The 12,332-nt window shown below is 38.5% G+C and overlaps 1 protein-coding gene across 8 annotated transcripts in view; it reads left to right on the forward strand.

The window, feature by feature from the left end:
- LOC131249354 (probable disease resistance protein At1g62630) overlaps positions 1-5,886 on the forward strand; it is a 57,291-nt gene extending 51,405 nt beyond the window's left edge. For 5 of the 8 annotated variants that reach the window (XM_058250069.1, XM_058250070.1, XM_058250067.1 and 2 more), the window contains one exon: positions 2,876-5,886. In XM_058250069.1, the coding sequence (XP_058106052.1) occupies positions 3,021-5,870 (2,850 nt within the window). In that variant the 5' untranslated portion in view covers positions 2,876-3,020 and the 3' untranslated portion in view covers positions 5,871-5,886. The remainder of the gene's footprint in view (positions 1-2,875) is intronic. The other 3 variants (XM_058250068.1, XM_058250066.1, XM_058250064.1) reach the window with 1 other exon arrangement.
- Positions 5,887-12,332: the final 6,446 nt, after the last annotated feature.

The raw sequence follows: 12,332 nt of genomic DNA on the forward strand, positions 1-12,332 counted from the left end.
ATTGTTTGAAGCAGTGTGGCCCACTTGAGTTTTGGCTCTTCATCTTTGGGCCCACTGACTAAAATGAATTGGCAAATTGCTGGACTAGGTAGATTTCTTAAAAACACCACAATTGGATGGCACAATTTTTAGTGGGTGTTGGAGCTATTTCAGCAATAGATGTTCAATACCAGTGTTGCAATTCGCATGGCCCACTTGAGTATTGGATCTGCCTCATATTAGGGCACACCCCCTAAATTGAGCTAACGAAAATATTATATGGGGTGAATTTTTTTAGAAAGGTCAAGGTGTGGTACATACCAACAACCCGCTCAAACAACATAACATCTGACTAGATCTATGTGGGGGCCCACCGTGATGTATCTGTATATCTACACTGTCCATCCCAGTGCTCATGTCATATTAAGGTATGGGTTAAAAAATAATGTAGATCTAACACTCAAGTGGATTACACCAAATAGTGACCTTGGGTTGTATTAAATGCACAAAACATTAAATGCAAGAGTCAACTCTGGTATAGTTATATGCCTCATTTTTTAGCCCATACATTAACATGATCATACATTAACATGATCTGGGAAAATGTATAAACAGCATGGGATAAACAGATATATCATGGTGGGGTCCTCTCAGACAATTTATTATTCAAGCGGTGGTTGGACGGAATCAGCTTCCGAATGGAAGGGGCAGCACATGATTGGAGGTTAATAAAACATCATTATCAGCCTAGAGCTATACATTAACTGAGCTAGCTTGGTTAATTTGTTCTTACTCAACTTGGAAAAGCTCAAACCAACCCGGTTTGAAACTAGGTTCAAGCTGAGTGGAGCTAATCTTTGAGGTAGAACTACACTGAACTTGACTCGACTTAACTCGGAACTTGACTCAAAATTGACTCAGTTCTAATGGATTAGACTCGGATCAAGTTCACTTAGTGTGTGTGTATACATATATATATTTTTTATTTGCAATTATAATATATATTATATATTATATATATTAAAAGCTATAAAACATAACTCGAACGTAGCTGGTAGGCTCGAACTCGAAAGATCTGGCCTAAGCTGGAGCTTAAATTGAGCTAGAGCTGAGCCAAATTCGAGCTGGGGTAGCCTGATGGCTCAGTTGAGCCGAGCCCGGGCGAAGCTCGGTTGGACTCTTGCACAGCTACTTGTCGGAAGCCGATTGCGTAGTGAGTAACTCACTACGCTTGGCGTACTGAATAGACTCAGTGAGGTCCACCATGATTTATATATTTCATCCACTTCGTCCATCCATTTTAACAGATAATTTTAGGGCTGGATACCAAAATTTAAGCATAGAAAGTTTTCAAATGGACCACACCACATGAAAAAGTTAAATTGAATACATACCGTTGAAAAATTCTTGAGGGGCCACAGAAGTTTTGGATAAAGCTTATATTTGATTTTTCCCTTTATCCATATCTATATGATCTTATTAACAATTTGGATGACAAATAAACATCACTATAGGGCCTAACAAAGTTTCAATATGTGGAAATCATAATCCCCACGGTTTCTGTGGTATTGTCCACTTAATCTTCGCATATGCTTAATTTTTGGGCTAAACCCCTTAAATTAGATGAAAAAACTACAGCGTGGATAGACTAGGTACATTCAAGGTGGGCCCAACTGAGTTTACTCAGTACGATGAGACCCGCTGAGTAACTCAGTACACCCAATCCGATTTCCTATTTATCCAGGTGGCCCCGTAGACTGGATTTTGTGGAAGCTTATCCAGTCGATCCGGACGCGGATTGCGTACTAACACCGTCAGTAGCAGCCTCGATACTGACAAAGCTCTATCAACCATATGTGGTAACTTTTATCCAAGCTCTCCATCCATTTTTCCATATCATTACATAGCATGAAACGAAAAAATAAGAGAGATCGAAATCTCTAATGGACCACACCAAAAGAAAACATTGGCGAATGAATGCCTACCATTAAAAACATCCTAGGGCTCAATGTAATGTTTATTTGTCATCCAACCCATTGATTAGGACACCCCTATCAATGTAATGTTTATTTGTCATCCAACCCATTGATTAGGACACCCCTATCAGTTTGAAGAGGAAAATCAAATATCATATTAATCTAAAACTTTTTTGGCCACTGAGAAGTTTTTAACGGTGAGCATTCAATCATCATTCCTTTTTCACGGTATGGTTCATATGAGATTTAGATATATTTAATTTTTTGTCTCATACTATAAGACAGAGTGAAAAAAAAATGGATAGATGGCATGGGCAGGAGATATACATCATGATTGGATTCACGAAGCACTGTCAATAGCCACCTCGTAGGCAATCTGTATCCAGTGGATCAGGAACAACCATGATGTATGTTTTGTATCCACACCGTCTATCCATCTGGAGAGATCATATTAGGGAAAGATCCAAACAATCATTCAGATCGAAATCTCGAGCGGACCTCACCACAGAAAACAGTGGGGAGAGTGATGTCCACCGTTAAAAAGTTCCAAGGGACACAAAAGTTTCCGATGAAGCTGATATTTGTGTTTTCCCTACTTTCATGCATGAGTTAACACATGAACACGTTGGATCTCAAAGAAACATCATGGTGGACCTTTGGAAGGTTTCAACGGTAGGCGTCACTCTCCCCAGTGTTTTCTGTGGTGGGGTCCACTCCAACCTTGGATCCTCATCATTCTTTGGTTCATACGCTAAAATGATCTCTACAAATGTATGAACGGTGTGGATACAAAACATAGATCATGGTGGGGCCCACATAACTTGGTGACGTCACTTCAGTAGCGAGTCTCGCTGCTCAACATCTCAGTAGCTAATCCGCCGCGTCCAGACGATCCAGCTTAATCTCTCTTTTCTTGCCAGTTTCTCTTCCTTCCTCTCCTCAGCTTCTGAAAAGTGAAGTCATATAAACGGAGATTTTTACAGCATTACTTTCAACGGTGCCTTCATTTCATTCCTCTGCTGCTTTCAAAAGCACCGTTATCTCCCATCCATCTATCTATCTAGAATGGACTTGTGGGAAATCATTCTCTTCTTCTGGGCTCCTATTTCTCGGCACATCGGTTATTTCAAAGACCTCAACAACAATGTAGAGACTCTGAAAAGGAAAACGAAAAAGCTAAAACGCAAGCATGATGAAATTCAAGCAGAAGTCGAGGATGCTATACCAGTCGGAAAGAGACAGAAAGCCCTTGTGGAGAATTGGCTCACGGAAGTCAGAAATACCGAAAACCAAGTTGATTCAATAAGATTGGAGCTGGCACTAAGGAGAATATGCACCCATCACTCGTCTCGTTATACATTGGGAAAAAGGGTCGTTGAAAAGCTCGAAGACATCAAAAAGCTCAACAAAAAACTCAAAGTAAAAGGGGTCTTCCATGAGGTGGCTGAGAGCAGTCGACATCCAAGGGTGTTGGAAAAGCAAACATCACTACCACGAGGACAACAAAGCACGTCTGGGCGAACCTTGGAGGAGATATGGCAATGCTTAAACGAGGAAAAGAATGGAATCATAGGTATTTGTGGGATGGGTGGAATAGGAAAAACCACTCTCATGAAAGAAATAAACAATAGGTGCACCAAAACACGTGACTTCGATGTCGTGATTTGGATAACTGTGTCCAAGGATCTCAACTTGGGATTAATCCAAGAGGAGATTGGAAACAGATTGGGTATGAAATTTGACGGAAACGAAGATAAGGGGGACAAGCTGTTTGCTCGGTTGAAGAATCTTAGGTATCTGCTCATCTTAGATGATCTATGGGATTCATTTAGCTTGGTTCAAGTTGGAATTCCCAAGCCAGACAAGCAAAACAGATGCAAGATCGCGATAACATCCCGATCCGTCACAGTGTGCAATGCAATGGGGGCTGATAAGTCTATTAAAGTCAGAGCTCTTACGCCTGAGGAAGCGTGGAATTTGTTCAGTGAAAGATGTGGGGATGTAGTTCTGTCATCCGAGATTCGACCGGTAGCTGAGGACGTTGCAAAGGAGTGCAGTGGATTACCGCTTGCGATTAAGACAGTGGGTAGGGCCATGTGTGGCAAGGATAAGAAAGAGGTATGGAGGAATGCATTGAGGGCATTGAAAGGAGCATCACCTGAGGTTCCAGGTATGGAGCGTGAGGTGTTTCTTCCTTTGAAACTTAGTTACGATTGCCTAGAAAATGATAGGATCAAATCATGTTTCCTGTATTGTTCATTGTTTCCGGAAGATTATCATATACCAATAGATGGGCTAGTAAGATACTGGGCAATGGAGGAAGGATTCATAGAAAATGTGAATAACTTGGAAGAAGCATCAAACAAGGGCCATGACATCATTGAAAGAATCAAGGACGCATGCCTCTTGGAGGATTGGTCTCAAATATCTAAATTTGTTAGGATGCATGATTTGCTCCGTGACTTGGCTATTTGGATCACTTCATCGTCATCCATGGAAGGCTCAAAATTCCTTGTGAAAGCCGGGGAGGGACTAGTGCAGCCACCGGAAGAGAATATGTGGAGAGGGGTTGTAAGGATTTCATTGATACGCAACAAGATAGAGCATCTGAAAATTTCACCTGCTTGTCCTAACTTGATCTCCTTGTTCCTCAATGAAAACTATCAATTACGTACCATTCACAGTAATTTCTTCGAGCTCATGCCAAAACTACAGATCCTTGATCTAAGTTCTACTGGCATTGAATCTCTCCCGATGTCATTATTGCAATTGGTGAATCTACGTGTGCTCATTCTAAGCTCATGCAGAGATCTAGTGGAGGTGCCGCCATTGGGAGAGCTGAAGGAACTCCAAATTCTTGATCTCTCATATTCTGGCCTCAAAAACTTCCCTCAAGGCATTGAAAGCTTGGTTAAACTCAAGAGGTTGGATATATCAGAGACTTCATTCACTGCAATTCCCTACACTATGATATACGGGCTAACTAGTCTGGAGGAAGTAAGCATGATGGATTTGAAGGAAAACGTCGACGGAGCTACTTTCAGTGAGGCTGTGAACATGAAACGCCTGAGATCTTTACGTATCAGTTTGTCCAGTCTTAATGGCTTCATCGCACATGATATGTTCCATAGATGGTTTTCGGGCTTGACAAGTTTCCTTGTTGATGTTAACAAAAGATTTTTCCGGCAGCTTTCTAATAAGCAGATAAGCATTTGTGAATGTGACAAATTCCCCTGCGGGATTGAGGGGTTGACAAAACATGCATTCTCTTTAGACTTGTATAAAAGCAAAGGTTTAACAAGTCTTTCTAAGTTCCAAGGCGATTTAAAGAGCTTAAGAAAACTTCGAGTCAGTGAATGCAGTGGAGTGGAATGCTTTATAGACTGGAGAGAGGTTGGAGATGGTGCATTCCAATGTTTACAGAGGTTGGATCTCTATCATTTACCAAACTTGGAGAAGGTATTCGATGGTGGAGCGCCTCCTCCGCTGAACACAAGCCTGCAAAACCTCAGAATAATACGGGTTTTTAATTGTGAAAAGTTAAGTAGTCTCTTCTCTTCTAGTATGGTAGAGCAACTACATCAGTTAGAGGAGCTTGAAATAATTCAATGTATCCAAATGAAAGAGATTATAGAAGGAGACAAGCTGCCCCATAATTCATTCCCAAAATTACGCATCCTAGAATTGGATAGATTACCAGAATTGGAAAGCATTTTCAGCCAGCGATTTATGTTTATATCTTTGGAAGATATGAAAGTAATTTCCTGTCCAAAGTTGAAGAAGCTCCCTCTCTTCAGCTCAAGCATCCATGAAATAAAAGGAGTAATAGAAGGCGAGAGAGAATGGTGGGAAGGATTAGAGTGGGAAGACGAGAAGGCCAAGTCCCTCTACACCAGAATTTACAAGGCTAGTTGATTTGCAAATGAAGAAGCTTCCTGTATAAAAAAAGGTTACGTAGATTTCTTTCGTTATCTCAAGTTTTACTTTGCGACTAAATTTATTTATTTTTAATCTCTCGACACTTTCACGGGAAATTGATAATTGGATTCTATCTTTATAATAGCGTGATATTTTAAAAATCATACAATATTTTAATTTTTTTACTATAAAGAAATTTCTTTTGTGCTCGTACATTTAAAAGTTAGAAATTATTTATTATTTATTATACTTCTTTTTTTAATTACTTGCAGAGAGATTTGCTGGATAATACCGGGAGGAGAACATGAAGATCCAAAGTCTCCCGAGATATTCCCATGCTGAGAAATCGGTCTGTCATTACTGTATGAATTATTGCCTTTACAAGCAATTGGGGACGTGGATTGCGTGGTGTCGCAATCTCAGTGGTTTGATGACATTGCAAAGTTCTGTGGCCGCTACCATGATGTATATATTATATCCACACTGTCCATTCATTTTTTAAGATCCTTTTAGGGAATGAAACAAAACATCAGACAGATCCAAAGATTAAGTGCGACCACACCATTAGGAAGTAATGGAGATTGAACACCCACCTTCTTGGGGCCAAAGAAGTTTTCTATCAAGCTGATATCTGTATTTTCCATTCATCCTGGTACGTGTGACCTTATGAGAAGTTTTGGATGGCAAATAAACATCATGGAGGACCCTTGGAAGATTTCAATGGTAGAAATCATTGTCCTACTGCTTTTGTGGTGTGATTCCCTTGGCCTTTGAATCTACCTCATTTTCATGCTCATGCCCTGAAATGATATCTAGAAATGAATAGACGGTGTGGATGTAATACATACATCATTTTGGGTCCACAGAACATTGCTACTTAACACGTCAAAGAGGTACGCAATCAGTCTCCGGCAATGGTAGCCTCCGAACGTGTAAAAGCATTTCTAGGAGCTCACTATGTCTTCTATATTTATTTTGAAGTTATTGTTGTATTAATTACTTCTTTGGAAGGCTTTGTCACTCTCTGTTTTATTTTATTGCTGAGAATGGTTTTGTTTTTCTTTGTACTTTTACCGGAAAATAAGCATTTTTGTGGCTATTACGTTGTCCCCTTCTATGAATGGATGGCGTTGATAAAACACATACATCACCATGGCCAAACAGACTTTACTCAGAACGCTCCTTCACGCCCATAGTAAATTAGTTCTCCACAGACTTTACTCAACCCCCTAAGTGGGACCCACCGTGATGTTTGTGAAAACCTACGGATATGTTTGTGAGAAATCATCCGGTACATCCATTTTTTCAGCTCATGTTAGGACATGACCTCAAAATGAGGCAAATCCAAAACTCAGGTGGACCCCATGATAGGAAACAATAGGACTGAATGCCCACCGTTCAAATATTCATTGGAGCCACAGAAGTTTTGGATCAGACAGATATTTTTATTTTTCCAGTTCATTTCAGTGGGAGTACCCTTATGAACGGTTTACAAGGCATATAAACATCAATGGACCTTAGGAGGGTTTCAATTTTAGGCACCTTCAGCTCCTCTCTCTCTCTCTCTCTCTCTCTCTCTCTCTCTCGCGAAGGCATTTCCTGCTCTAATATTTTCCATTAATCTTGGATCTGGCCCATTTTTGGGCTTATGTCTTAAAATGAGCTATTAAAAGGATGAACAGGACTATAGAAAACAATATCTAGTCATTGATAAATATGAAATTACAGTTGTGGATCACTCAATAAGTGGATATAGCTGGCTATTGTCTGCACGTAATAAGCCCACCAGATGAACCATTCTGAACACAGCTGGAGATTTTGGCAGTGGCGACTGTTTATGTAACAACCCTAAATTTTGGTACATTATTAAAAAACTAAATTAAATATTTAAATATTTTATTTTTGAATAAAAAATAAAATCAAGTCAATAGTTGAGTTGGTAGCGAAATTCTTAGTTGAGAGAGAGGTTTAGGGATCCATTCTTGAAATGGTAATAATAATTTTTTTATTAAATATCATAAAAAAAATTCAAATTCAAGATAAGGGAGGATGTGCTCATCCTATCTTATGAGAATTTTCTTTAAAAAAGGATACGAAAGGTTTCTGCATTAAAAAAAAAGAGATAGGAAGCCCTAAAGTAAAAGGAAGAGAAAATTCTAAGAAGGCTCGATCAGGTAAGTTTTAATCGTTAGATCTTTTTAACTTTTTATTATGTTGTTAATTTCTTCTTGATCTATACAATGGATGGCGTGGATCATCCACACCATCATTGTATAGGTGTGTAGAGTCAATTTTAATAAAGTGATGTTTTTATGATTTTGGTCTAATTAGTAATATTTTAGGAATAAATTAAATGGATGAAATCTGATTGTGCTAAGATAGATCTGTACGGATCATATGATCCTTAAGGCCAAAATATACCAGGGCCATGATTTTTAGATCAATCTAATAATCAGATAGGCCACATTAGTCAGATCTAAAAGTGTTTAATAAAGGAATCTTAGATTTTTTGCGCAAGTGTTGGTATCACTTAGCGTAGAAGGTCGAGATGGGTCATCGGTGTATGTATGGTTAGATCCATACCATCCATCTAATGTGTAGAGACAAAACATGATAATACCTCAAGAATCTGAATGATCTGACCATCCGATGGACCACCCCGATCAAGTAATTATCATTCAATTTTATAATCTTAAAAGGGAGAAAAAAATAGAATAGAAATTTTAATTATTTGATTATTTTGGATCTGGCCACCTAGGATGTTAATCAGAGGTAGGCCCCACCATGTAATAAAAACATATGAATAATAATGTTGTTGATATAACTGATAGAATTTCTGAATTCAAACCAATATAATTACCCTGTGGATTCTACACTACCAGACTCAGGTGAGTAACCCAACTTGTCTCATAATTCATTAAAATTAAAATACATCATTGTGATTGTTTGATTGATTTACTGGTTTGAATATTTTGATATGATAATTGTACGATAAATTTATATGTGAATATTTTAATCAAGAAAACTATGCCAAATATAAAAAATATGCATTTACATATCATCCTTCATTCATTACATTGCATAATGCATGGTCGATCCTAGGGGCCCTCCCTGGAAGAAATGTTGATCCTGGTAGAGCGTTACCAGATGCGGGCTATGCCCAAGCCTACCGAAAAGTGGAAGCCTACCCAACGGGTGGATGCGGTTTGACGACCTCCAACCCAAGCAGATAGACGATCATCCCATCTGATGCATTCATATATCATTTTACATTCATATCATTGTACATGTATTTATGTATTATTTTAATTGCTATAATTATGAATCATGCTGGGTTATATCACTAAGCCTGGCCAGCTTACATTTTTATTGATGGAAAAACCGTACAGAGGAGCCATTAGCAGATGATGTGACGCAAGAACCGGAAGGATCTACCGTACCTGAACACGACCTGCCTGAAACATGGCCATACCTATCCAAGGATGAAGTGGCGGCATTAGAAAATTTTTAATTATATGTTTTATTTTGTTAGCACAGTTTAATTAACGAATAATGCATACTGACATTTATTTTGAGACTTTAAGCAATTATTTAGATTTATTTCTTTGTAATAATGTTAGCATGGAATAAATATTATTATATTATAATGGTATAATAAATAAATGATTTTAAGGTTTATTTTATTTTAAGAGTTGTCAAGATTTATATATGTTTAGTTGATTGGTGCTAAGTATTTGCATGTGTGATTGAGATTATGATGGATCTTATATTGAATATAATTATCATCTCTGATTAAACTGATTAATGAATTAAATTAGTACACTTTATGTACGAGTTACGAACTGAAACTCGGGTCTGAGGGTGCACACTCTGTACCCGGATTTCGGGGCGTGACAGTTTAAGCACACCACCTCGACCATTTATGCACACCGCAATCTCATTGAGGTCCACTGTATTTTATGTATATATCCATTCCGCGCATAAGCTGAGAACCATTAACCCTCAATGACCAGTTTGGGCTTGTTTGATTTTTCAATTCATTGGTAAATACCCTGTAAATGGGTAATAATTATTTCATTTGATATTTACGTTACTCTTCCTTAATTTGGCCAACTACTCTTTAGATGCAAAAATTGAGAATGCTGCAAAATATTTGTGGGTCCCACCGTGGTGCATGTTACTTATCCACACTGTTCATCTATTATGGCAGCAGAATTTATGGCATGAGCCACAAAAGGAGGCATATCCAAACCTCAAGTGGACCACGCTATGGGAAAAAGAAAATCAAACACTAACAGTTAAAAACCCCTTGGGGCCACAGTTTCTTTTAGTGTGGGCCACTTGAGTGTTGGATCTTGCTCATTTTTCAACTCATGCATCAAAATATTATGGTAAAATAGATGGACATAATGTATATATAATATACATCACCATAGGGTCCACAAATTTAAACTAAGCTCTTTTAAATCGGATTCCAAGGCTCGACTCCTATGAATTTTCAAACGGGGTGAAATGGTAATAATTACCCATTTACAGGGTTACACAAGCTTTGAAAAATCAAACAGGCCTAAAAGTTTTGATGGGCTATAAAAATGGAAAAAAAAAAAAAAATGTACATATATTTGTTTGTTTGTTCCTGCAACCTGATGAGGTTTCCCAAACCATAGGCATGCAAAAGGGAGCCCATTTATATGCCAAGCATGTGTCAAAGTGGCCGAAACATGTAAATGTTCTTGTTTCACTTAAACGGTACCCAACAGATATCTGGACCTGGTTGCATGTGAGTTCGAGTATTCAAGAATGAAATCGGACCCAGCACGCATGCTGTAAGACCCGGCCCAACAATCAATTTGAAGTTCTTCCCCCGAGGCCCACAAGATCAGATTGGACAGCAATTATAGTCGAGCAAGCACTCTAAACTGCAAACCATCATTGTAGGAGTACAAGATGAAAAGGAACACTCAAGTAAAGAACCAAAGCCTGCTTCCCAACATATAACATATCACAAAGGATCTCTCCAACTTACTCATGGTGTGAAAGCGAAGTAGCCCTCAATCCAGCTGTTGTGGTTGGATTGAATTTCAGTTTTCCACGATTGAAATCATGGATTCCAACCCCACCTTTTCAAGAATGTAAATAATCAATCAAACTTGCGAACATATCACTGAATTCCACGTTCTGGACCAATACAAAAAGTTACTAAGTTATTATTGGTTTATCAGTGGAAACATGCGGGGTTACATCTTTGAACCATATCCATGGTATAAAAAAATGGTTATGTAACGGCTGTTATTTAATGGTAACAGCCATAACCGTTACACATTATGGGGCCTTCTCACATGAGGAGCCACTTATTGAATCAAGACCCTATTCCTTATTTGGCAGGAGTTCTGTTAATCCTTTGTAAATTCAGGGGTGGTAACCAACAAAAGATGGGTGGTGTATCTTTAATCTTAAATACACCAAGGGAAATTGGATTTAGGCAGGGGGAATAACCAAAGTAAACTGAAAATAAGCGCTTCTCAAGCACGAGTGTAACAATCTATAAGTAACTTTCATTCACTTTAGTACAGGGAAGTCCATGGGGAGGAATTCCACAAGGCGTATCACAATTCACAGCTTTTAACTAAAGATGTGATTCAAAGCTATTGCAGTGAAGAATTGATTTGAAACAAAGCACTTCGTCCATGGGCTTGTAAAGAGATTGAATATTACCTTAATCTTTCTTCTCAGATTAATCCAGTATGATAAATCGATGCAATCCTGCTAAAGTTCATCAATAGTAACTATATCTTTTATAAAGGCCACCCCTTACATTACATATTGATAATTTCTAACTTTAGGTCTTTTTCAAATTGATCTAACTGTGAAATACTACGGCATATGTATCTAGGGAATAGTTGCTTCAAAGTAAATCCTGCTTAAATATAATGAGTTCGATTTCCTATTTCAAGACGTCAAGCGAGTTTCTGGTCGGTTAGGTGAAAAAAGGAGTTGAGCTCTTATTTCAGGCAGAACACGAATTAAATAGTGCTTTCCTTTTCCTCCATTTGTCAGTCTATCAGAATAGGGGACTTATCTCTGACATTTGATGCTTGAATTTGCCATATGGGGTTGACCACAGGTATTACAACAACCACCCACTTATATTACACCGCTATCCCTCTTCTTCAAACATTCATCTAACCACCTACTTATCTCAAAGACTTTATCCATTATAAATTTAATGATCCCAAGTCTACCTAACAATCTAGACAGCCATGAAAATGAAGATTCTAAGAAGTATGTAATCCATCATTTCACCAACCCATTGCTTCTTCACACCCTATCAGGGTGGTCACTGCCCGAAATCTATGGCCCACTGTGTTGTGCATGACACATCTACTCCATCCATAAAGTGAACCACTTATTGTTAGGCCACGCAGCTAAAAATTTGACCTACCAACGACTTAGTTGGCC

The sequence above is a fragment of the Magnolia sinica genome, chromosome 6 (assembly GCF_029962835.1).
Source record: "Magnolia sinica isolate HGM2019 chromosome 6, MsV1, whole genome shotgun sequence".
Classification (NCBI taxonomy): domain Eukaryota; kingdom Viridiplantae; phylum Streptophyta; class Magnoliopsida; order Magnoliales; family Magnoliaceae; genus Magnolia; species Magnolia sinica.